This window comes from Curcuma longa, chromosome 11, assembly GCF_044706935.1.
Source record: "Curcuma longa cultivar G26 ecotype Majalengka, Jawa Barat chromosome 11, ITB_CL_G26_1.1, whole genome shotgun sequence".
Taxonomy (NCBI): Eukaryota; Viridiplantae; Streptophyta; class Magnoliopsida; order Zingiberales; family Zingiberaceae; genus Curcuma; species Curcuma longa.
The window spans coordinates 29,308,742-29,335,501 of NC_133871.1; the positions used below are offsets into that span (position 1 = coordinate 29,308,742).

At 39.5% G+C, this 26,760-nt stretch overlaps 4 protein-coding genes and 1 pseudogene across 4 annotated transcripts; 1 reads left to right on the plus strand and 4 right to left on the minus strand.

Annotated features, from left to right (window-relative positions):
- Window positions 1-1,554: 1,554 nt before the first annotated feature.
- On the minus strand, window positions 1,555-2,263 carry LOC141842063 (uncharacterized). Its single transcript, XM_074730282.1, has one exon. The coding sequence runs from the start codon at window positions 2,212-2,214 to the stop codon at window positions 1,681-1,683; it is 534 nt and encodes a 177-aa protein (XP_074586383.1). The 5' UTR covers window positions 2,215-2,263; the 3' UTR covers window positions 1,555-1,680.
- A 612-nt stretch (window positions 2,264-2,875) lies between these two features.
- Window positions 2,876-9,736, minus strand: LOC141841035 (vacuolar protein-sorting-associated protein 11 homolog). The gene is made up of 5 exons (XM_074729162.1): window positions 9,305-9,736; window positions 7,330-7,503; window positions 6,849-7,172; window positions 4,968-6,743; window positions 2,876-3,470 (listed from the first exon to the last, which is right to left on the minus strand). Exons 1-5 carry the CDS (start codon window positions 9,524-9,526, stop codon window positions 3,099-3,101), a joined length of 2,868 nt encoding a protein of 955 aa, XP_074585263.1. The 5' UTR covers window positions 9,527-9,736; the 3' UTR covers window positions 2,876-3,098.
- An 899-nt stretch (window positions 9,737-10,635) lies between these two features.
- Window positions 10,636-15,719, minus strand: LOC141840594 (LEAF RUST 10 DISEASE-RESISTANCE LOCUS RECEPTOR-LIKE PROTEIN KINASE-like 1.2; annotated as a pseudogene).
- Window positions 15,720-16,219: 500 nt separating this feature from the next.
- Window positions 16,220-18,946, plus strand: LOC141840595 (LEAF RUST 10 DISEASE-RESISTANCE LOCUS RECEPTOR-LIKE PROTEIN KINASE-like 2.1). The gene is made up of 3 exons (XM_074728635.1): window positions 16,220-17,008; window positions 17,457-17,504; window positions 17,726-18,946. The coding sequence occupies exons 1-3, from the start codon at window positions 16,258-16,260 to the stop codon at window positions 18,781-18,783; spliced, it is 1,857 nt and encodes a 618-aa protein (XP_074584736.1). The 5' UTR covers window positions 16,220-16,257; the 3' UTR covers window positions 18,784-18,946.
- A 4,699-nt stretch (window positions 18,947-23,645) lies between these two features.
- On the minus strand, window positions 23,646-24,943 carry LOC141840597 (AP2/ERF and B3 domain-containing protein Os01g0693400-like). The gene has a single exon (XM_074728636.1). It carries the CDS (start codon window positions 24,810-24,812, stop codon window positions 23,808-23,810), a length of 1,005 nt encoding a protein of 334 aa, XP_074584737.1. The 5' UTR covers window positions 24,813-24,943; the 3' UTR covers window positions 23,646-23,807.
- Window positions 24,944-26,760: the final 1,817 nt, after the last annotated feature.

Sequence of the window (26,760 nt, forward strand, 5' to 3'; positions counted from 1 at the left end):
ATTCGCAACAGTGAGCTTGAGTGTCCGGAGCCTTTAAACCAAGACCTCCTGACTTTCTTTGCAATTTGATAGGAGCTCCACCGTTTGTGGATTTTGCATAACTTTACCATCCTTAGCCAATGACTAATCCGTAGGTGATCTCAAAGAGAAACAGAGGGGTTAAAAATGAATCTGATCCGTTAATCCGATTTAAATCGATAAGAAAAATATCATATTAGGATTGAGAGTTTTTGGGTTTGGATTCAAGTTGGGTTCGAGTTAAAGATTTTTGGATTGAGTTCGAGTTGATTTCCATTGACTATCTAAATTTAAGATTTATAAATTTTTAAATATTAAATTAAATTTTATTTTAAAAATTAAAATATTTTTTGTACATAAATAATTTAATAGGATAATAATGAAATACTCAGAAAAAAATTTAAAAAATATTTTTTTAATCAGGTAGGCCTAGTTATTCGGATTTTATCAAATTCGAATTTAAAATTTTTAAATTAAATTCAGATTCAAATTAATTTTTTTTTTATAATATCTTCTGATTCGATCCGATCTGAACACATCATACTCATCCGAATTTGACGTGTGCGTGAAACTGAAAGCCTCCGCTGCCTAATCCGTCCTTCCATCTCTCTTCACTATTCGAGTCTTTCCAGAATGTCTTCCGCCAGGGCCCATCTTGTCTCTGTTAATTGCACTGCACTTTACTGCACCTAATTCTGAAACTAGCAGCAACAGGCGAACAATATTACTATCCTTCCTCTTCCTCCCTGCATACCTTGCCTTTGTAGATATGCATCTTCAGTGCGCATCGATCCTTCATGCAAGAGAAAGTGACCCAATCCAACCTTGTCCCAACTTGCTTACTCGACAAATGTTAATAGGAAGGAACGTTCCTACGAGCTGATGCGACTGCAGGAAAGAAAAACAGCAATAACAACAACAAAAGGCCCTCAGCCTACATGTTCCTGATGTCTGATAGGATATACGAGACGACTGTTGATGATGCAATGCCATGGAGTTTGGTCTGAAAGCACCGTCGAGCTCAAAGAATTTTGCAGGTTTAGTTGTCAGGTCATGTCGAGGAACAACACAGGCGTCACATTAATTGTTTGGTGACTCGTCCTCAGGCCCTCGCAATCAAAAGCAAGCTGAGGTAGGGGCTTAGATTTTTGTGCGTCGTGTGGAAAAGGCAACCTAAGCTTTGACAAAGATGGGTCGAGGCTATTTGTTACGGTCCCACAGGAGGAAGAAAATTGGCTTAGGAACAGTCCCTGTCTATTGACCTGCCTGTGGAGGACGATGACTTTGATCCTAATTAAGTTTCAGGCCGTACGAGATTTCGTCAGCAAAATCTAACTCATGAAGCTTGAAGATCTTGTGGGTTGGAGCGTACGTATCGGGCTGGGGAAGCTGATGTCGACGCGCAATATAGTGGAGTTAACTAGATCTTTATGAAAAGGTTTTATGAATCACTGACTCGGTTACGATCGCTCGCTCATTGTTCGTGATTTCAGTACAGTGGTGCTTTTTTTGTTGCTTCTTCTTGAATTTGGAATATTTTAGGAAGAATTGAGGCGCGAGAATCGAGTAAGAAGTTGCAATTTACAGAAGAGAAATCATGGAACGTAACAGGGAGAATTTGTTCTTGGAGATGTGAAGCATGCAGATTTGACTGGCGCCGAGTCACGAACCAGCAGGGGCGAGGCTGAGTTGAAGATCCAACTCGTTTGCTTCCGCAACTCGCTCGCCGTCCCCCTCCGCCGCTCCACCGGAGCACTTCGCTCCGCCGCGGTGGTAGTCTCCGGGCCACGAGTAGTCAGCAGGAAGCCGCACTGTTGGGACGAGGCAGGGGCCCGCTAAGACGCCTGGGTAGTAGAACCAGCTCGGCGTCGTCGTCGGCGGCGGCGGCGGAACGAAGGCGGAGGCGGTCCGTTGTTGGTGGAAAGCAACGGCCGGCGGCGAGCGGTGGAGTTGGGCGGCGCGCTTCAGCTGCTGGCGCTCCTTCTTGTGGGCGTTCTGGTGGCCACCCAGCGCCTGCGAGTTGGCGAAGTCGCGGCAGCAGTACTGACACTCGTACCTCCGCCGGTCTCCGCCGCCGGAGGAGGCGGAGACGTCAGCCGCATGAATATCGTTGGTGTCGACGACGTCGATGCCGAAGAGCTTGAGGCTCGCGCTCGCGGTGGCCTTGGAAGCTTTCTGCCGATGGATCTCCGACATGTTCTTTTTGGATCCTCCTGCTTAATTAACTCGATTCCTACGCTCGTCAGAGAGAGAGAGAGAGAGAGAGAGAGATGAGTTTCTGGATTGGATCGAGTCTGAAGGTGTTTGTACTTATAACGCAGATGCAAAGGCAATCTTTCAGACCTATGAAAAGTTGCAGAATATTTTAATGGAGATGCCTAATTTTGGAAAGAATTATCAGAAAAGTCTATTCCTATTTGATAATTTATATTCTAATTCAGTTCCACTGGATTGAAACCCTCAGACAGAACCTACGAAAACTCTCTCTCAAATCTCTCTGTTTCATGGTAGTAAATCTCTGTTCTTCCCCTTCTTCTCCTTCTCTACTGATCTTTCTTAGCATCTTGAGGCTGTAAAATTGTTGTTCTTTCTTCCATCTAGAAGAAATGTTGTACGATACAATTTACAAGGATAGACTATTTTAAGATTGTGTTTACTACTATAAGAAGATTCAGCACAGAAAGAACAAAACTGAGTGCATGGAAGCAAATCTTTCAGGACAAATATGGAGGTGTTTGATTGTAGAGCATTTGAACAACACATTTATTAAAATTTATCATCTGGTACACAAACTTGATTCAGGAATCCTTTGTGCTCACCAATACTTGTCTAGAGTTTTGCTGAATAACTCTCTCCCTCATTCAAACTCTTCAAAGTTCAATATGAACACAAAATAACGAATAACGGTACATAGTTTGAAGATATTCTTGAACATGAAGTGAAGCAACTTAGACACGGCAGGAAAAAACCTCATGTAAGTAAAACTTAACAACTCAAGACCTTTACAAGGCGACTAGAATATTAGAACTCAATAAAACAACCAGCCATTATGGATGACTTGGACTGTCAGCTGATGATTCCTACATATTGTTCATCTGCGGACTTTCAGGTGAGGTAATAGTAGTTTTGCTCACAATGCCTTTCCCAAAATAGTCGGCAATGACGGAAAACCCATCTCTTGAATTCTTCAACTTCTGGAAAAACAAGTTTTGGTCCCTCGCATTTGTCTCCAAGTTCTTCTTGGTCTCCAGGATGGATCGGTATTCGGGTGCGCATTCTGGGCATTCCTTTTCGTTGTCCCCAAGACAACGAAGGTGAAATGAGTGCATGCACATAAAATGCACTGCTGGAAGGTCGAGGGTGAAGGTGCACGCTGTGCACTTGCTGAGTTGAAAAATCCTTGCATTTGTCCTGAGATCTTGTATTTCTTTCCTCATTGAAGCAGTGTCCTCCTGCATATTCATCAGAACTAGTTAAATAAAGGAATTGATGAACAGACAACATAGAAACCGACAACAAAAAATACTTGCTAATTTATCATGCCAATATTTCATAAAGACAACAATCAAGCCATTGCAAGCATATAGAATAAGTTGTAAATATATGGTATCTAGATAAAAGGTTCCATACGAGCAAACACTGATATTAAATTCACAACACATGCAAAGAAAACCAAGAGGCACACTAGATATAAGAAAATCAAGTTGCAAAAACTTATGAGATTAAATTTACCATTGAGAAGAACAAGTAAAAAGATAAGAATCCACGGCTATCATGGCCAAGGTTTCAAGTTTGAAAAATAAAAACTTGCTATAAAATGTTTGGCTGTCAACCAAACCATGAGTGTCTGGCACAATAGCAAAAATGTACTTCTGAAGAGTTTTTTTTTTTCCTTTTGCAGTAGAAGCTAGGCAGGTTCTTTTTTCATAAATGCTTTAAAAAAACTTCAATAAAATTGCCATGAGAAATATAATAAATTGAGTTAGCAAACAACTTCTTGTGTGAAAAATCACTCTTCAGTACTTCAAAAGATAAATTGCATTGTTCAAATAATTACCTCTCATATCAGATAAAAGAGTAAATGCAATATGCTCCTTTATTCAGTAGACACAGAGTGGTGATTTACTTAAATTAGAAGTTAATATAGTTTCTCTTTGAAAATAAAATTAACCTAAATAAATTATCTCATTGTATTTTGAATTCATACTCACTAAGATTTACTGCTTTAGTACCAAGTAATCACCTGATACATCCCATGAACTTTTACAAATTTAACCGATACATGCAAAATTTTTGCCAAAGAATTAACCCAAAGCTTTTTTCTAATGCACTTTTATCAACCACAACATCAGTTTTTCTATTTCCAATGACAGTCACTTAGCAGCATTTTGAAGTATGCAATTTCATAACTGCAGCAGTTCAAACAAACTAAGTCAAGTCTGGAAAAAGTTGATCAATTTGTTTAGTTCAAAGGTTCTATATGGTCACAATAACTGCTGTGAATGTGTTACCTCTGTAAAATCTAATTGAGAAAAGTAGATCCATCAAGAAAAGAATGATGACAAATTGCTTTTATCATTTCTTTTCTGTTTTCACATTAACAACTGCAATAATCACCAAGAAGAGAGTTCTTACAGTATTAAACCAAAAGGCCATTTGTGGATTCTATATAGCCAACTCTTCGATATTATGTAATTTATTACCCAAGCTAGAACAGTAAATCAGAAACAAAAGAGCAGTTTAAGCAAAGTTCTTTAGATTACCATGGTCAATCAATTTCTGTCACTGTGTAAGCTACATAAAGCAGTCATAATGAGAGTGTAGTAGGGCCAGCAATAATAATTCGCCCACAATTAAATTCAAGTTGCAGCTAGGAAAAGTAACAAATTATCAATGTCAATCAATGACGAAAAGGTAAATCAGAATTAGGACTATGGTTCGATAATAACCTGATACTTTTCAATAGATCTACGATCTTCTTCTATCAACCTTGACTCTTGTTCAAGCTTCCTAGCAATGTAGTCTTTAACTACAGAGAGAGTCAAGCATGGATTCCTAGATAATGTCTGCAGGACGACAATGGGTGGCAATATATTATCTCTTTCGATGTATGTAAGAACCTCTTTTACTTCTTTGGAGCAATCTTCACCAAGTTCACCAAAGTAGTTCAGTACGTCAACCCAAAGAGATTGATCTCCACCATGGGTTGAGTCCCCAAGCTTCTTGCAACATGCAATCAAACCTTCATGATCATGAGTCTGCATGTAGCAGGCAATCACTTCTTTGTAAAGCTTCATTTTCTCATAAAGAAACAACAGACCATCTTGAAAAGTATTCATTTGACATAAAATAATAGCAAGAAACACATCATATAAAGGTTGCTCCATATCATTGGTCCATGCATTCTTAAGAAGGGCCAATCCTTTGTGCTGTCTCTCAATATGATCCTTATCCTTTTTAACATCTTTGTTTGCATTATTCATTTTCCCCTTGCTCTCTATCTTTGAACCATTAGCAATTTGCTTAAATTTTCCCACTTCAAGGTCATGTCTTTCATTAGAATTTTCTTGTGAAATTGATGGAAAGGTTAGAGTGTTCGATAGGTACAACTCCAGTAGTGTGTTATGAATTTCCACTTGAGCCGGTGAATCCTTGACCTTGCCTATATATTTCTCAAGAAACTCCATCAGAGATTTTGGGCTATGAACAAATATCTTGATGAAGTCCATTGGAGAGGGTAGCATAACTAAGTGCATACCATTTTTGGTTTTTTTTGTTGAGTCTTGATCAACAATGCAGAGCCTCAGTAGTGTTTCAACAGTTTCAGCTGGCCTGTGTTCTACAAGGATCTTACCATATTCTTTAATCGTAGCACCCACTTCGTCTGGCTCAAGGCTAGAAATATACTGCAAAGCCTCATCATAACTACCAAGGTCTTCAAGCAAAAGCTTCAGGTACCATTCATGCCTCTCAGCTTTCTTAGCAACATACAGGGCATGTTCATGATATCCAGCAGCACGACAAACTCTTATTGCAGTCTCCACGTCAAACTTGTGTTCGCCATGACCATCTCCATCCTCGATGAACTTATTCAATTTTTCAACATCTTTTAACTTGGTATAGCAGTTCAATAGAAGAGTTGTGTGATCTTTGGAAGCTAATCCCTTCTCATGCAATTTTTCCAAATAATTTGTGAGATTGTGTATCCGTTGTGCATCAAGAAACTTCTGGATCACATACGAAGGTTCTAGATGACCAATCGTGAGAATGTATTGTGACATGGCCTCATCATAGTCTTGTTTTCCGTATAAATGGTCAGCATACTTCCGTAGTACTTCAGCAGTAGCTGCAGCATCGGCTTGCTGGCTTTGTACAAGATTTATCGCCACAGTATATAAGTTCTTCTTAAACAACATATCAAGTTTACTCTCCATGTCCTTTTCTCCTATGCACAGAACCTTTTTGTCACTCATTATGAGCACAATGTAACCCCATTCACACAGAAAGTGTGAAACATTTCCAACTACCATACTATGGGCAATCAAACGGTTCTTTAAATCATAAATGTTAAACATATCCCTGTTGCTCCTTTGACCTGCAATAACACACAACAGATATCCACGAAACCATCCAATAAACTTCTTTTCACCATCAAAAGCCCAACAAGGACCTCGACCATCAACTTCATAGAAGTATACAGCTTCAGGACGACCAATAATCAGGTCCTGCACAATTAATCATGGAAAAGCTGTACTTTTAACACCAAAGCAGAAAAAAGAAGAAAAATAACTAAGAGAGAATTTGACATGTGAGAATTGGAATCAGCATACCAGCCGGTCACTCATTGTGACAGCATTGGTATCACATCCGATCTGATCTAAGGTGTGTCTCCTGGGTGGCTGATCATTCAAATTGAACAAACTTATGGAAGCAGGAGTGACAGCAAAGAGTTGAAGAACTCGAGCTTCAACTCGAAAGCCAAGTCCTGTAATAGAAGTAACGCTTTTGTCTGCACCAGTCTCTACCTGAAGGGTGAATCGTGTAATACGCTCACGGGCAACATCACCTTTGATGCAGTAAATGGAACCATTATCTAATCCTATTGTTATAAGTAAAATTGGAGGGGCTTCCTCAAGGACTAAAAAAGATGTGATCTGCAAGATCAGAGTTCATGTTCTCATTAATACTTTGAATAATAAAAAATAAAGAACCAACCAAAATATCTCCATTGTCGAGGTGTTAGAAATTAAGAACTTAATAATACAATAAAGGAAGCTCAAAGTAAAATATAGATAAATGAAAATGAAGGACCTTTGCTTCAGGAAATTGGTTGGTAAAAATTCTCACAATCTGCACACAGAAAGGACTCGTTGTGCTTGAGCCCTCTGGCTGCATCTTATCGAGGTCAAAAACCTTAAGGCAGACTGAGGGTAACTGGGGAGATGCCTGCTCATCCTCTCCGACTGTAACCAAGAAGTTCCGTTGCTGTTGCATAGAGGAAAACATCATAAGGCTTTGGTATAACTAGTAATCCCTTGTATTAAAATTAACTACACTTATCATCTAAGGTTACTTGAACATAGTTTTTCATTCTTAAAAATAGTTAAACGGCCCATTCTAGAGAAAATAGACTGTTATACCGACTAAAAAATTGCAACAGCCTAGAGAAAGGGCATAAAGAGCATGTTCCTGTGTACCCTCTTCAGCAAGAAAATAAGCAAGACATGGAACACTTACAGATGGTTACAAGATAACATGCTGAAAGTAGGAACCACTCTAATTACCAACTACTACCTACAAACAACTAACATCATTTGAACATCCACAAAACAAGGGTAATTGGATAGTCAAAGCAGACTTCCTTATGGAGACAAGAGTTAGCAGAAAAGTTATATACAGAAAAAGTACAACAAAGATGAGATACTAATCCTATTAGACACAAACAATCTCATATTTTTTTCAAACCAGAAAATTCAATATGAATATATTACAATACAAGCTGGAACCAGCGTCTTGATAGAATAACAATCATGGACAAAGATGACACATTTTTCATTAAACTCAAGGTTAATAGATCCAAACATCCATGAAGAACGTCAACTTCAAAGAGATTAATCTGACTAATCTAACTCATCCTTGAAGAACGCAAAAAAGACTGTGCTTCCAGAGTCTCATTTTCCCATACAGGCACACTTAATTACATTATGCCCAAGTATCTCAATACGTTATCATGAAGCAGTGCTGGTCCACACTATTGAGGATCAACTACATGAGCTGTATGTGATGCTAATGTACCTAATAATATTCGTAATATTTAAAATTTTTTATTACACTAACTAATCTACTAGAGCTACATAAAAAACTTAAATACTAACATAATAATAAAATTATTTAACTAGTGCATCCACATGAGGCTTATAAATGATATGGTGAGTACATTAGGTTTAAGTGCATGTGCATAGGCAGACCAAGGCAAGATGGATACTTTTTGTTAATTTAACTAGGGAACATTTCCCCATACAAAACCCTATGAAAACAAAGTAAACATTTCCCCATACAGTGGAGACGTTTAGAAAAAAGGAAGCAAATTTCCTAAAGTAGTTTACGAATCTGATAAGTCCTTAACATTTATGTAAAATCAAGTAGATTCTTTCAATTAAGTTAAGATCTATACCATGAAACTGCCAAAACATGAGGGAAAAAAATTCTGGAGGTGTCACTTATAGCTAATTCATCGTGATTAATAAAAAGATAACTAATGTTGATATTAAATGTACATTATCCTTGAATTTTACACCTAAACCTTCACCTAGAACTGAACTTGTGATCATTGATTAAAAAAAAAGAATGTTGGGATAACATAAAACAAGGAATTTAAAGATTCAATTTATATCTAAGTTATGTACAGATTGAAAGAGAACACTTAATAAGATGGGAAGAAGGATGAACAGGAAAGCTGGCAACTGCATAAGCTTGATTGTATCAATGAAATCAATATTTTGTTGATGATAAAAGTCTACAGCCTCCAGTTAGATGCTCATTTTCTAATCAATGTACAGAGAAATCTTCAACCATTCCAGAAAATAAAACCTTTATTTTCCCGAATGCATTGAGTGTCCATCCAGATGCCTGAAATTCAGTTGGTTCATCTAAATCCTTCATTTTTATCAACCAAGAAAGGGGAAAAAAACTCTTTTCCCCTTGGTATGGAGCCCTTATCATCCGACTAGCAACTAATCTGACGTATTTCACGATTTAAGGAAACATACGAGAGACTTTAACGAACCTTGAGCTGTTGGATGAAAAGGACGGAGGTACCGTGGGCTTGGAACGCGTAGGACAGCTTGAACCCTCGATCGAGGAGGGCGACCATGCCGTCATCACAGCCGACGGCAATTCGTCCTCTCCCGCTCGAGCAGCACTGGATGTTTCCGCTGACCTCGCTCGGGATCACAGCCTTGCCCGCGGATTTCTCCTCGAAGAACTCGAACTTCCGCCACTGGTACATGTCTCCGGGATCAAGGGGGGCGGTCTCAGGACCCTATTTATCAGAATCGCAGCTTTAGAGCAGGTTAGAAAGCTCAGCGCCGTTCTCTAATAGATCGGCGTCGGAGACGGAAGGAGGACGACCGCCACAGTCTCGATCTGGCGCCGGAGTCCGCCAGAATTTTCTATAACCAGGCAATCTTTCTTCTCGTTTCCATCAGTAAACAGGGAAATCTCGTCGGAGAGAGAGAGAGAGAGAGAGAGAGGCGTTACGGGGAAATATAATTTGTCAAATTCGGATTTTTTACTCAAATGGATTTCGGGTTCGGACTTGGAATTTACCAAAATCCAATATCAAAAAATTAAATTTTTTTCTCATTGTGTCCATAGACTTAAACTAATCAAACTCTTAAAATGATTATTTAAATTTCACTTAATGTCATTTATGAACTTCAAACTTTGGATATGATTCATAAAATAATTCATAATTTTTTATCATGAACAATAATATATTCAATTCAAGCTTATATATCTTCTGTAAAAAGATTAAAAAAAATCCATCATCCCAGCAACCATATACGATCAGTCCCACGACCATTTATGAGAAGGTAAATCGAGAAACTGCAATTGATCACGATAAAAAGGGTATTGCTCAGCTTCGTCAAAATTCGAACTCTTGTCCTCTTCTACAAGTCTGCTCCGTCATAACCAACTCAATTATGTCCCGGGAGCAAAAAAATTACTATATTGGGTAAACTTTTTATAATGATCGATCCCACGCCGAAACAGTCCCATATCAGAAAACCATCTAAGAGATTTTTTAAAGACACAGTACCACTATTGATAAGAACATATTGCCGAAATAGTATCTCAGTCAATAAGTACATATTGCTAAAAGAACTCAAACTTGAAATCTCAACAAATCTCCATGCTTACCACGTGACATATCTCCAAAATTCAAAGCTTATATTCAAACACTTAGGATAAGTCACTTCAGCCCACAAAATTTGAAGCTTATATATCAAACACTTACAAAGTTAATTCATTTACAGCCCTAATTGCAACGGAGAGTTTTGATATTTTCAATAAGTTTCGTTCTTATACAAACTGTTTAAATTCTTCTACAAAATCTGAAACACATACCAAACGTAAATACTGGAACATAGATCAAACTTTGCCACAAAGATACTGTCAATACGTAGAAGATTGCTAAACTTCTTTTAACTATGTACATTCCCTCAATCAAACACAACGCAGTGCAGCACAAACAGAAAGGAATATGTTGTGGGAAGTCTGGTGTGTTCCTCTGGGCAAATATAAGAAACATAGCAGGACTCAATCCTTGCTAGTGTTCGGTGTAGTGGAGTTACTGACCCACCGGTTCATGACAGTATCGGGCGACATTGGCACGACATTCTTTAACAATCCCGCATCGTCTTCATTGTCACCAGGCTCCTTTCCTCCCTTTGATACTTTGTATACCTCGCTCTGAATTGCTAGCAATGCCTCAAGGACCTCCTTCATGGGTGGCCTCATGTCCCCATCAACTTGCAGACACCTGAATGCCACTTCAGAAACCATTGTAACTGTCTTTCTTGCAGCTTGATCCGATTGGTATCCCAGGGATTCATCCACCAACTGGTCAAGTTCACCATTTTGGATCCTATTTAGTGCCCAGTTAGCCAGGTTGATCTCTTTCCTATGCCGAGTAATGTCCACGGCAGGTTTGGAGGATACGAGCTCTACCAGTACAACTCCGAAACTGTACACATCGCTCTTGTTGGTGAGTTGGTAACACTGATAATACTCAGGGTCCAGGTATCCTGGTGTGCCCTGCGGAGCAGTAGAGACATGTGTGGCATTGGTTGGGAACAAACGTGAAAGCCCAAAATCTGCAACTTTTACATGGAAACTACTGTCAAGCAAAATGTTGTTAGTTTTGATATCTCGGTGAATGATCGGGGGGTCAATTGCATGAAGGTAGGCAAGGGCTTCTGCGGTCTCAATGGCAATGTTTAAGCGCATTGGCAGAGTTAGTATCCCCTCTCTAGCCCTGGATCCATGTAGGTGATCAGCCACTGTGCCATTTGGCACAAACTCATAAACCAGCAGGAGCTCCTTACTGTCGCGTGAGGTCCAGCCATATAGGTCAACAAGGTTCTGATGACGAACACGGGATAGAATTTCAATCTCATTCATGAACTGCTCGAGCCGTCTGTAGTTGTTCTCGTATAGACGTTTGACTGCAACGACACGTCCATCTTGAAGCTTGCCTAGAGAGAATCATTTGAGCTAAAATCTTAGATTGAGCAGATTTTAACAAAAAGGTGCGCTTTATGTATCCAATTTGTGTAAGACAAGTTTAAAGATATCTATTTTCTTCGATACCTTTATAGACTGTACCAAAGCCTCCATCTCCCAGTTCATTAACAAAGCCATTGGTAGCCTCCTGTAGCTCATCATATGAGAAGATGTAGGCCTGGAGATGGGCACTATACTTTTCAGGGTCCCTGGAGGATGGCCCTGAAGAGGCACTTCTAATGAAGCTTTTCATGGATGCGAAATAGTCTCGTTTCTTCTTGTACCTGTAGAAGAGAATGGCACAGAGCAGTCCAACTAGGACAACTGCCACCAAAGCACCTGCTATTTATCATGAGTATGAGAGGTAATGCTGAGCAACATAGAGCTAGAAGAGACTATGTAAAAGAAATAAAAGACAAGGCTTTAAGTACTGCAAATTATACAAATCTCCTGACATAAGCCAATCTATAGAAAAATAAAATCATAATAACAGATCTTAAGAAAAATAAAATCATAGTAACAAATAAGATCATTAACTAATGCACCATTAAAAAGAGGAGCATATTCACCTTCTCGAGAATTATCAAACGGCTCTTCCTCCCCTACCGCCAAAGAAAATAACTTTTTCTTTAATGGAAGGAGGATAGTAGGAGCTTATGTAAAAACTTGATTAGACTCTTTTTTTCAAAATTAATAAAATAGAAAATTTGTCAATTTCTAATTAATCTTTATCCTTTAAGTTTGAATTTGTAATCCTATAGTTATCTTAAATGAAGCATGAAAATTCACTAGTTGTATTTTATCCATTAATATTCATTCAATAAAAGGTATTTTCACACCTACCAGAACCTTAAATAAGAATACTGATTAGTTTTAAGTCAACTTGTTACTTGCCTATTACAGTTCCAATTATCAATGCTGTATGGTTCTTCCGCCGTCCACCTGCAAGAGACAAGTAGATAATTTCTTTGAGAACATCAGAAACAATAATGTCGATTAAGAAGATTGGCAAATCATTCTAAGCCTTTAATACACATAATCTAACAACAACAACAAGAAGAAATCCTTCTCAAGTAGATGGCCTAATAGAGTTTGAAGGGTAAATCCTTCTCGAATAACTTACAGTGACAAGTGAGCTCAAGTATTTGACACTAAAAACTCCAAGACTAAACTATTTTGATAGTCCAAGTCCGTACACTATTTAGAGAGCCCAACACTGTAAGCTTTTACAGGAGACAGCAACATCCCAAGCTCAAGGAAATTTGAATTTAGTAATGAAATAATGATCGACTTTGAAAGTCTAATAATACTGGAAGCTAAATCATTTAAAAGTATAGACAGATGACAACGCAAATGTCACTATATTCAAATAAATCGGTTGATTGGTTCATTCCAAAATCTCCATGGTGAAGTAATTTCTTATGTCCGATGTGTTAGCTCACATACAACCCTTCATATCAGCCCAGTGGAACATTGCATCATCTAGGACGACCATAACAATCAAAATTGTTATCCATATTCAAAGGAAATCCAGAAGGTAGGGGTTTTTTTCTTTATCTTTTCTGCCTGTCCTTTTTGCTACAAGACATCAAATTCACCTTAAAATCCATAAAGAAAAGGAGATAGTTATATCTCCGAATAAAGCTTGTTTCATGAGTTAACCTTATATCCAACCTTCGACTCAACTTCACAATAGGGAGTGCAGGGTCAAAGTGAATGGAAGCCTATGAACAACTAGTGTATTTCCTGCACCAACTTGGAGTTAAGAGTGGCATGATTAGACACAGAAACATAATTGATTCTTTTTTTGGCACAAACAAAAAGTAAAGAGCTTCTACAAGAAAATATCTACGGAAGTACTCTCACATAGCAGTTAGAACCTAGCTTCAAACACCAATTATTTTCCAAAATTACATGTATAACCAAAAACTGATAACCAGTATTCTAAATCTGACCAAAGCCAAAATCTGGCTTTGGAAAAATGGTTGGGCACTGAGACCATTTTTCTATGTGCATGTAGTATCACTTGTTTTAAATTCATAGTCCCCATGATTTATCTACTTTTTCATCACCCCCCCCCCCCCCCCCCCCCCCCCCCCACCCTATATATATATATATATAACCTCTTATAGTTTACAAAATAGAAACAAAAGACTCCATGAATTTAATGTCATTTCTTTCCCATACAAACAATGACTTCTCTGTCACATGCATTGCACATGTGACAATAAGCTGAGGGTATATTCACAAAAGTTTAAATGGTCAGATTAATTGGGTAGAAGATTAGAGTTTTGGTTCATACAGATCTTGTTTCTTTTATCCAACATCTTGCATTATTACCATATGATAAGCGATGAGCAAGTGAGGTGTTTGCAGCTAAAATGCTCTTCTGTTCGAGTTAATGGAACATGCAATGAAAAATACTATGCAACCAAATCTTATATCAAGGAAGAAAAAGAAAAAGAAGAGGCAAGGGAACACTTTCGACCATGCATATGCATGAGGAACAGGATTTTCTTATAGATGTTTGCTCGTTTTAGAATAAAATATGATGAGGCCTAAAACAGTCTGAGAAAAAAAAAGGGTGAAGAGTAGAAAAGTTAGGAAACACGAATATAAGATGAAATCATAATTTTATTCTTGCAATCTCCTACTCAGTCTTGTCCATGTGCACTGCACATAGATGAAAAGTGTTCTATCAGTTAGTGTTGATGGAGGAGGGAATATTTTCTATTTTGTAAACTATGAGAGGTAATATGTAATATTTTAAACTATATAGGCAAAAATGAAAAGGTAGATGAACTACAAAGAGCAAAATGAAATTTTCTCTAAAGATGGGAAGGACATCACTAACTTTCTACGCATTACACAGGAACTGAAGTTACCGTCATCATCAATTTAACCCGTCGTCTCTAGCCATAGTCTCTTGGTGAGTATTCAGATGAGCAGATGAGAAATTAGTTGTATGACTATATTTCATTAATTGAACAATATCAGGGGAAATTTCAAAAACGAACAAGCGGAAATAGTAAAATAACAGGGTATAAGAAGATATGAAAACGTACATCGGTATTCTTCAATTTTTCCGTCCGAGCAGAAACAGGCGGGAACGAGATCATCATCGTTCGTTTTGTTATACCCGCACCAGCCACCTGACCTCGCGCAGCCAGCACAATTTCCGTTGGTGTCGTATGACCAATTTAGTTCGAACCCCATCCGCAATATTTCTGCATAATCTCTTCCGAGCTGAGGCATAGCTTCTAAAATTGATCGCAGGACCGGCGAAACGAAGAAGATTGGATCGCAGTTCTGAGAAAAGTATTCTGGAATTGATCGGAAAACATAATTTTCATCGGATGGAAGGCAAAAAATGGAATTATTTTGCGATTCAGTATAGTTGTTGCAGTTGACGAAGAAGAGATTGGTGTCGTTTTTAGTGAGGAACAAAGGCAAGTCGGGAAACCAGGTGACGTTATGACTGACTATGGGACAAGTCCCTGGCCCGGTGGAGAAGAAGGCATCATCTGCGAGGGTGATGACTCCGGTTTCGTAGTTGATCCCTAAGACCCTGTATCTGTCGTTCCCGAGGAGGAGGATTGGGGTGGAGCCATTCTCGCAGGTCACGTTGAAGCCTTCGTGGCCGCTGCAGGTATTGGTGATCTGGGGATCATCAGATGGCATCCAGAAGGGGTAGGAGATGTTGACGTTGCCGCAGTATTACCCGCTTGAAGTTTGGGCAGGCGTAGTCGCCGCGAGAGGGGACGGAGAAGAGCATGAGTAGGAGGCAACCAACGACGAGGACGAGAAGAGGAAGCAGACGCGGCGGAGGCGGCGACGGTGATCGAAATCCAGCAGCCATCCGCTGTCGGGGGTGGGTGGTTCGGAAGGAAGGAGACTGTGAAATTGGGGAAAAAAGAGGCGTCTTTGCCTACTCTTGTGGTTGAGTTGAACGACTTTATAATTTAACGCGGCGTCCTTTTTTGATTCCGTGACTACATTTTTTTTTAAAAAACAAATACAATTTTTTTTAACCTTCTCTTTTGACTCCATGAAAGAAAGAACGACAGAATTAATTTCTTTATCCAAAGGATGGAGTGAATGACAAATAATAAATTTTTATAAAATTCGATTACTAATTATTTATTAAAAATATCATAAGTCCATAGTATATGCTACTCCTTTATTCTAATCGTCTTTCACTAATTTCAAATTTACCACTGTTTTGAGGGAGACTCTTGGGCTCAGTCCAAGTCAACGCACACGTCGTTTCCGAGATATTTCCAAACCTCCCCACCCCTACCTTGTCGTCATCCATCCTCTTTCCTGAGTCAAGTCCAACTACCCAAGTCGTCGTCCGTCCCGACTGGCACGCCTTCGGAATTTTCCTGCGCAAATCATTAACCTTTTGCTCCACCACGCCAGCGATTCCTTCCTCGGCGAGGTATTCCCAACATGTTGGACGAAGCCGTATCTTTTCCTCTTCTCTTCCTCGTCCTCTTCTCCGTCGTCCCCTCTCGCGGCGACTACTCCTGCCCGAACTTCATGCGGGTAAACTGCGGCGAGGTCAACATCTCCTACCCCTTCTGGACGCCATCTGATGATCCCCAGATCACCAATACCTGCCGCGGCCACCAAGGCTTCAACGTGACCTGCGAGAGTGGCTCCACCCCAATCCTCCTCCTCGGGAACGACAGATACAGGGTCTTAGAGATCAACTACGAAACCGGAGTCATCACCCTCGCAGATGACGCCTTCTTCTCCACCGAGCGAGGGACTTGTCCCATAGTCAGTCATAACGTCACCTGGCTTCCCGACTTGCCTTTGTCCTACACTAAAAACGATACCAATCTCTTCTTCTTCAACTGCAGCCACGATACTGAATCGCAAAATAATTCCATTTTTTGCCTTCCATCCGGTGAAAATTATGTTTTTGGATCAATTCCAGAATACTTTTCTCAGAACTGCAATCCAAACTTCTTCGTTTCGCCGGTCCTGCGACCAATTTTAGAAGCTATGCCTCAGCTCGGAAGAGATTATGCAGAAGTATTGCGGATGGGGTTCGAACTAAATTGGTCATACGACACCAACGGAAATTGTGCTGACTGCGAGAGGTCAGGCGGTTGGTGCGGGTATGACAAAACGAACGATGATGACCTCGTTCCCGCCTGTTTCTGCTCGGACAGGAAAATTGAAGAATACCGATGTACGTGCTTTCCCTAATCAATCTTCTGTTTTTTTCTCTTCTTTCAATCGTACTGCTGCAAAGTTGAATCTTAACATTCTTGAGGTTTTAGTATAACAGCATGCATATCATTCTCACTTTAATTCAATCTGTGAAGAATCCAATTGAAATTTATAATATAAGAGAGAATTTAGATGAGGAATATTAAACAAGAGCTGAATCTTAGAGAACATGCATCTCGTGTTTAAAGATCATGAGAGAGATGGTGCAGCTGGTATTACCCATTAACATTAGATTATAAATATAATGATGAGCATATAATAACCACGACATGAGATTAAATAAACAATGGTTCAATTAAGGAATAAATAAAAAGTTAATGGGTCAAAGACTGCATTTCCTTGTGATAAATTATTGGTTTGCACCGAGTAATACATATTATAAAGGAAATTATTTGTGTATGGTGCAGGTGATCGGAGGAAGCATAATAAAGGATTGATAATTGGAATTGTTGTAGGTAATCACGAACACTTGATTTCGCCTTCTTCGGTTAAGTTTAGCATTAAATTTACATTTCAAAAGAACATTTGAAGAAAAAAAACATACTTTATACTAAATGTGCATTGTGTGAACAAAGTTTAGAATTTAATTACAAGTCGACAGATGATTTAGAAATATGCTTTAAGCTAAAGTGCATTGTATATATTTCATTTTCAATAATCATGATGAGCATGGCAGCTGTAGGGACAATCGTTGGCCTTGCAAGTTTTCTCTCAATTTGGCTTCTACGATTTAGAAAGCAAGGTGAGAAAGAAGACCAAGCTATCGAAGCCTTTGTACTTCAGTGTGAGTCGACTCCAAAGAGATACACATATTTAGAAATCAAAAGAATGACAAAGTCTTTCAGTGACATGCTTGGGAAAGGAGGTTATGGCTCTGTATTCAAAGGTTCACTCAAAGATGGCCGTTTGGTTGCTGTGAAAATCCTGAGTGAATCCAAAGGCAATGGACAAGAGTTCATCAACGAGGTAGCGAGTATCAGTCGAACCTCCCATGTCAACATTGTTGGTCTTCTTGGATTTTGTTTAGAGGGATCAAAGAGAGCTCTAGTGTACGAGTTCATGCCGAATGGATCCCTAGAGAAGTTCATCTTTGGCAATAAATCTGAAATGAAAAATAGCCAACTAAGTTGGGAGAAGTTACATAATATTGCAATAGGCATAGCGCGAGGTCTAGAGTACTTGCATCGAGGATGCAACACCCGCATCGTTCACTTTGATATAAAGCCCCACAATATCTTATTGGACCAAGATTTTCATCCCAAAATTTCAGATTTTGGATTGGCCAAGATGTGCCTACGAAAAGATAGTATTATCTCAACTATGGCTATGAGAGGAACTCCAGGGTATATCGCCCCAGAAGTCTTCTCTAGAACCTTTGGAGTGATATCCAGTAAGTCTGATGTTTATAGCTACGGAATGATGGTGTTGGAAATGGTTGGAGGAAGAAAGAACTTCGATGCAATGGCAGACCACAGCAGCGAAATTTATTTTCCACATTGGGTTTATGACAATTTCGATAAGTACTATGATTTGGTCACTCCTAATGCCAGTCTTGCTAGTCCTGAGATTGATGCTAATCCTAAGACTAAAGAGATTGCAAAAAAGATGATGATAGTGGGTTTATGGTGCATACAGATAAAGCCAGAAAACAGACCTTCAATTGGCATGGTTATCAACATGCTGGAAGGAAGCATTATGGACCTGCAAATGCCACCGAAACCAGAATTCAGTTGAGTGTCATTTGAAGATTATTAAATGATGCAATATCATATTTCCTTCGACAATATTCTGAACAATAAAACAAAATCAAGCCTGTACAACATTTGGCTTGCATGTGATCTGTGATCAAAGTAATTTCTTAATTCTGTTTTATGTGTTGAGATTATATTGGAAAACATACATTGTTTAAATGCTTGCTGACCTCATAATGTTGTAAAAGAGTCACACAAATAATAGTTTATCATATATATATTCTCTTTATCACCCATAACAATCATCAAGATAAGATGGTCCCATCTAAACAGTCCATTCAGATTAGAGGATTATTATATGGGAAAGATAGTTGTTGTTCTACCAATCACCTCTGAGTTCTAGTTCCTTACTTCATTCCAATTTCCATCATATTGATTGCTGAGGTGAAGAGATTGTGTCTACCTCTATTATTGTTTGTACATAGTAACAACAAAGAGAAATTCTTGGCAAATAGTGTAGCAACAACTTGAATGTAGGAACAATTTCAAACTGTGATTGAATTAAGACAAAGAATTTTTACAGGATCTACAAAGTTTTTAGGGGTTGAAATATGCATCTAAGTCTTTATGGGAGCTAATACACAGAAAAAAAATTAACAAAAATGGATAATTTTTTATCACTAAGGAAAATTGCATGGAAAAATAATAACTCAAGTGAGACTAAACTTTTGTCTAGTTAAAATTCTTGCCTAGACAAAGAATATATACCTTAAACCAATGAACTACTGAAATAGGAATGAAGAGGTCCAGCTAATGGATTACAAAAATCAGAGAAAGTAACGACATTGTAATGCTCGTAATCAGATACGCAAGCTTGAACCCCAAAAAGATTTTTTGTTCTTCATATGCTGGAAAACTCATTCAGATCTCTTGCTGGAACGATTAAAACAACTGACTAATTAATTATCAGATACATCCTCATATATATCTTTAATTAGTTCAATATACATTATGTTAACACATCTTTTTTCTATAAGTCTTTATATAATTTTTTTGGGGCTCTATCATAAACTTTTTATAGGTCTATGAATATCATATATATATATATGTTTGCTTCTGTTCTTGATAATTTTCAATTAGTTAACTGAAAAAATATACAACGTCTATTATCGATCTTTCAAATATAAGTCTAAATTAATTTTGGATGATTGTGATCTTTTTTAATCTTTTTTTATTATTCTTTCTTAAAATTTAATAATATGACTTAGTAGTTTAATACTCCTATTTTGCATAATTTTATACGTTTTCTTTATTCTTATATAAGGAAACAAAAATACTTACCCTCTACATGAAATATTTTTTTATTTTTTAATATCAAATTGAGAAGCTTTGTAAGTCATTAAATATTTTATTTTCCTATGCACTTTCATACTTCTATCAGAATATCATCTGATTCAACTTTTTTTATTTTATATCTCATTTAAAATTTATTATATTTTTTAAATTTAAAATTTATACTTATTTGATTTATTTATATTACTAATTAAGTTAAGTTGATCACTAAAGCTTCAATAAAAAGTTGATCAAAATATATTCTCTATCGCTCTTTTATTTTCTCATCGTTTATTAGAACTCTATTGTATTCATTTTAAATACATCTTATTTGAATAAAATTGTTTATTTCCTCTCTCTCACTTTACTTGTAAATATCTCTTTCCTTTTTTTTATCTAATTTTTGATATAAACATTCAAAAATTTAATTTTTAACTTCATTCACTATTATCTTGATATATTTTTTAACTACTGTATATATATTTTTAATTTTTTTCATTTTTACAAGGACAAAATACCTTATAAATTGTTGATTTTTTTCTTTATTTTCTCATTCTACCGGTAAGATTTTTTAATTACTTGGTGGTTCACGTCCCTTTGACTCATCGAGTAAATTGATTTTTACTATTATTTTCAACTTTAATATTATCTCATCCCATATCGTATTTAAACTAAAAGATACTGTCCCGACCAAACACCGCGGATGGTTAAGCCACTAGTCAATGAACAGTCCAGCATATGCGACCTCCTGGACGAGCTCGATAGGGGAGATGATGAGAATCTGAAATGCACTTTCAAAAAGAGGTTAGACTGGTATCGGAGAGTTCACAAACTATTCTGACGTTCAAGTTAGGATTTTTGGAAAAGGATGAAATGTAGACAAAAAAGAAGATGATGATAGAAGAGTTTCAACGATTGAACTTGGAATATGACTATGTTAGGTTTTTTATAGCCCACTCAAGGCATCTCCATATTAGACGGGGTGGCCCTATTATAGAAACCTCTGAGGGGACCAGATCCGACAGTCATTTCCTTTTAGTCTTATGTGCAGAAAAAAAGATATCCGAGGGGATCAGATCTGACAACCTCGTAACCGTTTGTTCATTCTTAGACTACTATTTGTCCACAATAATATTCGTACTCTCCCTTAGTAGGACTATATAAGACAGTAGTTCACAGAAAACGTAAAAGTGGAGCACAGAACGGAGCCAACTGAGGTGGCATGACTGAGATGAAAATACCGAGATGGCTTAGACAAAACTCGAGACCAAGATGACAAAGACGAGACTCTGGACCAAGACGGTCGAAACAACAATACTGAGGTGACCAAGATGAGACTGGCCGAGACGAGACTCAGGATCGAGATGAAACTGATCGAGACTGACCGAGATGAGACTCGGAACCAAGATGTCCGAGATGAAACTAGCTAAGATGGTCGAGAGGGAGTAGCCGAGACGGCTTTGGAGGCCCAAACGAGGTCCAGGACTGAGCCCATACTGAAATCGATGTGTGATTCGAGCCGGAGGCGACATCTATCTCACCTTAATGGGATCCGTTCTTTTGGATTCATGTTAACTAGTCTTGCTAATTCAGCGTGAACCTTGATCCTCGTTTAATTCTTGACTTTTATTCTAAGGGAGTCGTGTCACCTATGACACCTGCATCATATGCTAAGCACAAAAAGAATCCGATTGAACTAGAAACATCCACAGAAGTGAGCGTGATGATCTCTCCTTCAAGCTTGGCATAGTGATCGCAGAGAACGATGATCTAGAGGATTATATTGCAAAGCAGGCAAGGCCCAACTCGATGAAAAAGTGGAAGAAGGAAGAATATTATATAATTAAGTATTGGGAGAGATGGAAGCCCATGCATGCATGTAACTTCCCCTTGATGATTTTCTCTTAATTGGATTAGACAAGAATCGATACATGTATATGACATAGCATCATTATTAATTATTAAAGTCACCATTAATCTTCCTCTACTCCTGAGATCTTCTGTACTGTTCAGCTTGAATTCCCATGCATCATTAAGAACTTCACCTTAGGAATACAAACTGATATGGATTGCTAACTAATTGAATCCCATCTGTCCATGAAGTTGATCGTCTTGATGTTTCAACTTTTTTCTTTTAAAGAAAAAAACACCACAAAGATATATAACGATCAAGATTAAGTAATGAATGCGACCCACCCTCATCAAGAAGAGGTCAAGAACAGTGCGCGTAGAAGAATTGCCACTGACTTTGATTTAAATTAACGTAAATAAAAATAGGTCACGCTCATGAGAAGAACACTCTGCCTAGAAGAACCTGTCGCTGATGCTAACATTTGAGTGTGAGATCTTTCCTAGCTTTTAATTACTGCCAGATAGAACTCTTTCTTCTCTGTTTCAGAAATTCCGGAATCATGAAGGAAGAAGAAGAAGCCCAGTGGTTCAGAGCAGCAGCAGCAACAGTCCTCAGCCGGGCACCACCGTCGTGGCGTCGGCGCAGACCACCGGAAATCTTGCTCCGTTTCTAACTCTGAGCTCCTCGTTGCTATTCCAGGATCAAAATTTCCAACTTACCGAACAGGCAACGCCTGATGAGGCTGGGTCAACCGAAGTCATTTTTTTCTGAATGATGTGTTGGTGGAATTCAAAGCTTCTGAGTTTATTAGGCACCCACCCAACCTTTGACTGTAAATCAAGTCTCATTTCTGGCTTTGATTTTTCTCACATCGATCGGCCATGAGATTGACAAATTTCTTTAAAATAATACATCTATCTGTAGAGGATGCATGGAAGAACTGGTCTTAGTGACAAATTTCTGCAGGCTTATCGTCAAAGGTTTGCATGAATGGCAGCAGTTCATGATCATCAGCTTAAATTTATGCGTGTGGAACATGAAGCAGATAGATAGATATATTATGAGAATTGACCTTGACTATTTCATCCCAACTGCAACCTACTTCTTCTGAAATGATCTTCCAGGTCTCCTATGCCAGCAAACTTGATAATGACAAAAATCAAAGAGGTGCCTTCTTTAATCATTAGAGTGGAGTTTCTTGTGGCTTTAAAACAAATGTCAAAAGGTGTTCTATCCGAAGTAGTCGGTCATAATTCATAGATAGCTTTAAGCCCAAAGAATTTATTGGATAATAATTTGTATAATAATTTTTTGACAAAATTTACTATAAAAGGTTTGCTCAGACAACCTTTTTTTTGCCTTTTTGACTGGCGGATAAAAATGCAATATTTAAAGTGAGTTTAGTGATAGAAAATTTAATTAGGTGCCTTGCCCATTGACGAGAGCCAGCTGCAATTGTCTTATTCGTCTGTCAATCAACTGTGAAATGCAAAACATAAATGATATCTAAATAAGATTAGTAGCAGCCTTATTAATATTCTAAGTTAGATCCTGGCGGAGGGGTCGTCCTTGTTCTTTGTCAGTTGTTGGCTGCTTCATCTGGATACCACTTTGGGTATTGATTACTGATATCAAAGTATTTCTTAGCATCATCTGCGTCAGATTCATCCATTTTTCTGATACTTGTTAAGTGGTGAAGTAGGTGAAGAACAGTGCAGTTATATATATGTGGTACTTGATGATCAAAAGATAAAATTTGTGAAGCTATGAATTTCGTTCTTCGAGATTCGAATTTCCCGTTTCTGTTTTGTTACAGACAAGATCTCGAAATGAAACGTTTGGGAAAGGAGCGAAATTTCTTGCCTAATTAAGCAAAATATTTGCTACAAAGCTTCTACGCGCTGTTTCTTAACCGCCGCCGCCGCCGGCGGCGGCGGTGAGAGGATTAGCTCCGCGTTCTCATTGTTCCTCTTTCCTGTTCCAGCGGGCGGCGGAGGCATAATGCTTGCGATCTCGACGCCGAAAAGTCTCACGACTTGGGCCGGTGGAATTGCGGCGCTGCGTCGGCGGCCAGAGGCGGCGACGGCGTCGATGAATAGTTGTTTGTCGGGGCCGGTGGACCGATCGAAGGAGACGACGTCGCCGGCCTCGAGGCCCTTCTCCTTCACGAAACGGCTCCAACCTTTGGTCAGCACGTAGCTCTGGCTGCTGTTCCAGTATGAATACCGGAAGCGCCACATCTTACCGGCGGCGTCCTCGAAGTTCAACAGCAATCCCTTCCCGTCCTCGCTCCCGCCGCCGCCGCCGCCGCCGGCGGTCTTGGGGGGCGGCAGGTACTTCTCCGCGTGCTGCTTCGGAATCACCAACCGGTTCAACTTCCCCACGTCGCTCGGCGTCACCGCCTTGTCGAATAGCCGCTGCCGCCTCTCCGCCCCGGAGGCGCCCGGCGCCGCCGTCTCCCCACCGCGAGAGACCGCCTCCTTCTTGCCACGACCGCCCATCGAGCGCTTGCTCTGCCTCAGCTCGTCGAGGTAGGTGTGCTTGCGGAGCATGTCGACGACCTCGGCCTTGGAGCGCGAGGAGAGGAAGCAGAGCTCCGCCGCGTCCTGATCATCAGCCTCGCTCAGCGCCCGGAAGTTGGTGACCGCGTCTCGGCCGCGGAACCGCTGCGCGGCGGCGTCGTAGGCGCGCGCCGCCTCCGCCTCCTCGTTGAAGGTGCCGAGCCACACGCGCTGGTGCTTCTCGTAGATCTGCGCGCCCCAACGCCCGTTGGGCTGCGGCACCACGCCCTTGTACCGCGACGACGGTAGCTTCCCGCGCGACGAATGCACCTCCATGCCCGCCTCCGGATCGATCACGTCGCTCGCGCCGCTTCCTCCTACTTCCATGAATTCCAACCCGTGGAGCCTACGAGGCCGCTGAGAAAGACTCGAAACTGAAACACTGCATTTAAGAACAACATAGGAGCTTCAGCTTTCCTCTTCCTCTTCCTCTTCCTCTTCCTCTGTAGTAAATATAATGTAGCTAGGCCTGGGCAGCTTCTTGTGGTGCAGTCAGTGGTTTCGGTGGGATATATACTGGAAATGCCAAGGCATGGGTCAACTCAACTCTAACTCATGACTCATTACATTAATTTGGTGGCTGAGTTTCAAATCTTTGTACGCAAACACAGTGAAGGAATAGGTAATTACGTTAAAAAATGGTTTGCATGGGACCTGGGGAGGCAAGTTGCTGAGCAAATGGTGGGGAAAAAGTGTGGACCTTCATGCTCGAAGCTTCTTTATCTATTTAAAGTCCATCCCCCCTGAGCTCCAGACATGGCTGGCTGCTGTTGCTGAAGTGGCTAGTGTTCTCCATTCCTCATTATGTTGGGTTCTCCTGCGCCACTTTACTTCCAGTAGATTAAAAATTCATCAGAAGATTAAATAACAAACTGGGAAAATTAAGAGGTGCAAGGTCCTTCAGAAGACATGTTGTGGCATGGAAGAGGATAAACTCGGACATCCTCATCCGTCACATGGAAGAGGGACTTCGGCCAGGTACCAACTTGTGTTTCTGCATAATTTCCATGACAGCAATAGATTGAGTGGGCCTGCGCAGTAGATTATTCAGAAAAGAAAAGTATGACAAATGGCTGACCATCGAGAAAAAGGAATAAGCAGCAAAAAGAGGGAAAAAAGAAGAAGGCAGTAATGGAAGAAAAAGAACCATTTTCAGGAATAATTAAAGCATGGCTTTGTTAGAACTACATACTACTCTTCAATCTTTTCGTACAGAAAAGAGTGTCCGTAGATTGCAAATCCATGAGCTTGATATTGTTCTGCCTGAATTATGTGGGGGGTAAAGAAAGCAAATTGGTTGCTTTCCTGTTTGCTCACGGCTTCGATTGTCTAGGACTGTAGTCTGGAAAAAAATGCTTCCTTTCTTTTCGCTTTTTCGCTCTCTGAGGACGTACTGACAGAAGCTTATCTTGATGAGTTGTGAATGATGAATGTGTCATGCTTTCCAACGTTGATAGAGAAACATAAGTTTCTTGGGAATCTTTTGGGGGGGACTTTAATCTTGTCCTTGGTTAGATATCCTTCACATCCACGTGGGCAGGCAGAGAAGGAACTGATTGACTGATTCCATGTTCCTCGTGCATGGTTAGAAATGTCTACGTGATTCTGAGCCACTGGTTTCCACTGAAAAGAAAAAAACAACAGCATCATCTGGTCAAAGGTTGTATATTGCTTCTGAAGAAAGTTAGTTTTCTAAAATTTGAGGCAAATATCAGACGGACAAACAAATGCAAATAGGCAGAACAATTTCATTTCAAAAAGAAACAATCTATGAACAGCAACATGGGCCATAAGACAACCTAAGTGTACATATAATCTCCCTGAAGAAGAGACACTGTTGGCGGTTTCTAGACATCGTATGTTTCTTTTAGATTTTCAGTGCATTTTTGTGTGGCACTCAGAAATGGGAACTAATTGACCCCGTTCAGTCTTGGCCTACACGCCATTCACATCCCCCTCGCGACCGAACCGGTCCTTTTCGTCCACCAAATTCTCTCCTAACCAGTTCCAATTTCCAGCTACGAAACAGCGGTTCAACGTGGTTTCATTTGGTCCTTTTCTCCACTGGCTAACTGGTTGATACTATCAGCAATTAAGTTAAAGGTGTTTCATGTGTCCCCCCAGTGCATCATCCCTGTCATGGCTCTATTTGCTATTTGCCCATGTTTCCATTGCATGAGTATTTCTCATCCACAATCAAGAAAAATTCGAGCTTCCAACTGTTTGAATTCAGCAAGGTTTCAGATCTCGTGGTACCGTCGCCATAAAGTCCAGT

What these genes read in the sequence shown, in the direction of transcription:
- LOC141842063 (XM_074730282.1), bottom strand. Translation starts at nt 2,214, where the DNA reads ATGTCGGAGATCCATCGGCAGAAAGCTTCCAAGGCCACCGCGAGCGCG.
- LOC141841035 (XM_074729162.1), bottom strand. Translation starts at nt 9,526, where the DNA reads ATGTACCAGTGGCGGAAGTTCGAGTTCTTCGAGGAGAAATCCGCGGGC. An exon ending in TTTTCATCCAACAGCTCAAG is followed by an intron (nt 7,504 to 9,304) that starts GTTCGTTAAAGT and finishes TCTATGCAACAG; the next exon opens with CAACGGAACTTCTTGGTTAC. An exon ending in GATCTATTGAAAAGTATCAG is followed by an intron (nt 3,471 to 4,967) that starts GTTATTATCGAA and finishes ATGAATATGCAG; the next exon opens with GAGGACACTGCTTCAATGAG.
- LOC141840595 (XM_074728635.1), top strand. Translation starts at nt 16,258, where the DNA reads ATGTTGGACGAAGCCGTATCTTTTCCTCTTCTCTTCCTCGTCCTCTTC. An exon ending in GAAAATTGAAGAATACCGAT is followed by an intron (nt 17,009 to 17,456) that starts GTACGTGCTTTC and finishes TGTATGGTGCAG; the next exon opens with GTGATCGGAGGAAGCATAAT. An exon ending in GATAATTGGAATTGTTGTAG is followed by an intron (nt 17,505 to 17,725) that starts GTAATCACGAAC and finishes TGAGCATGGCAG; the next exon opens with CTGTAGGGACAATCGTTGGC.
- LOC141840597 (XM_074728636.1), bottom strand. Translation starts at nt 24,812, where the DNA reads ATGGAAGTAGGAGGAAGCGGCGCGAGCGACGTGATCGATCCGGAGGCG.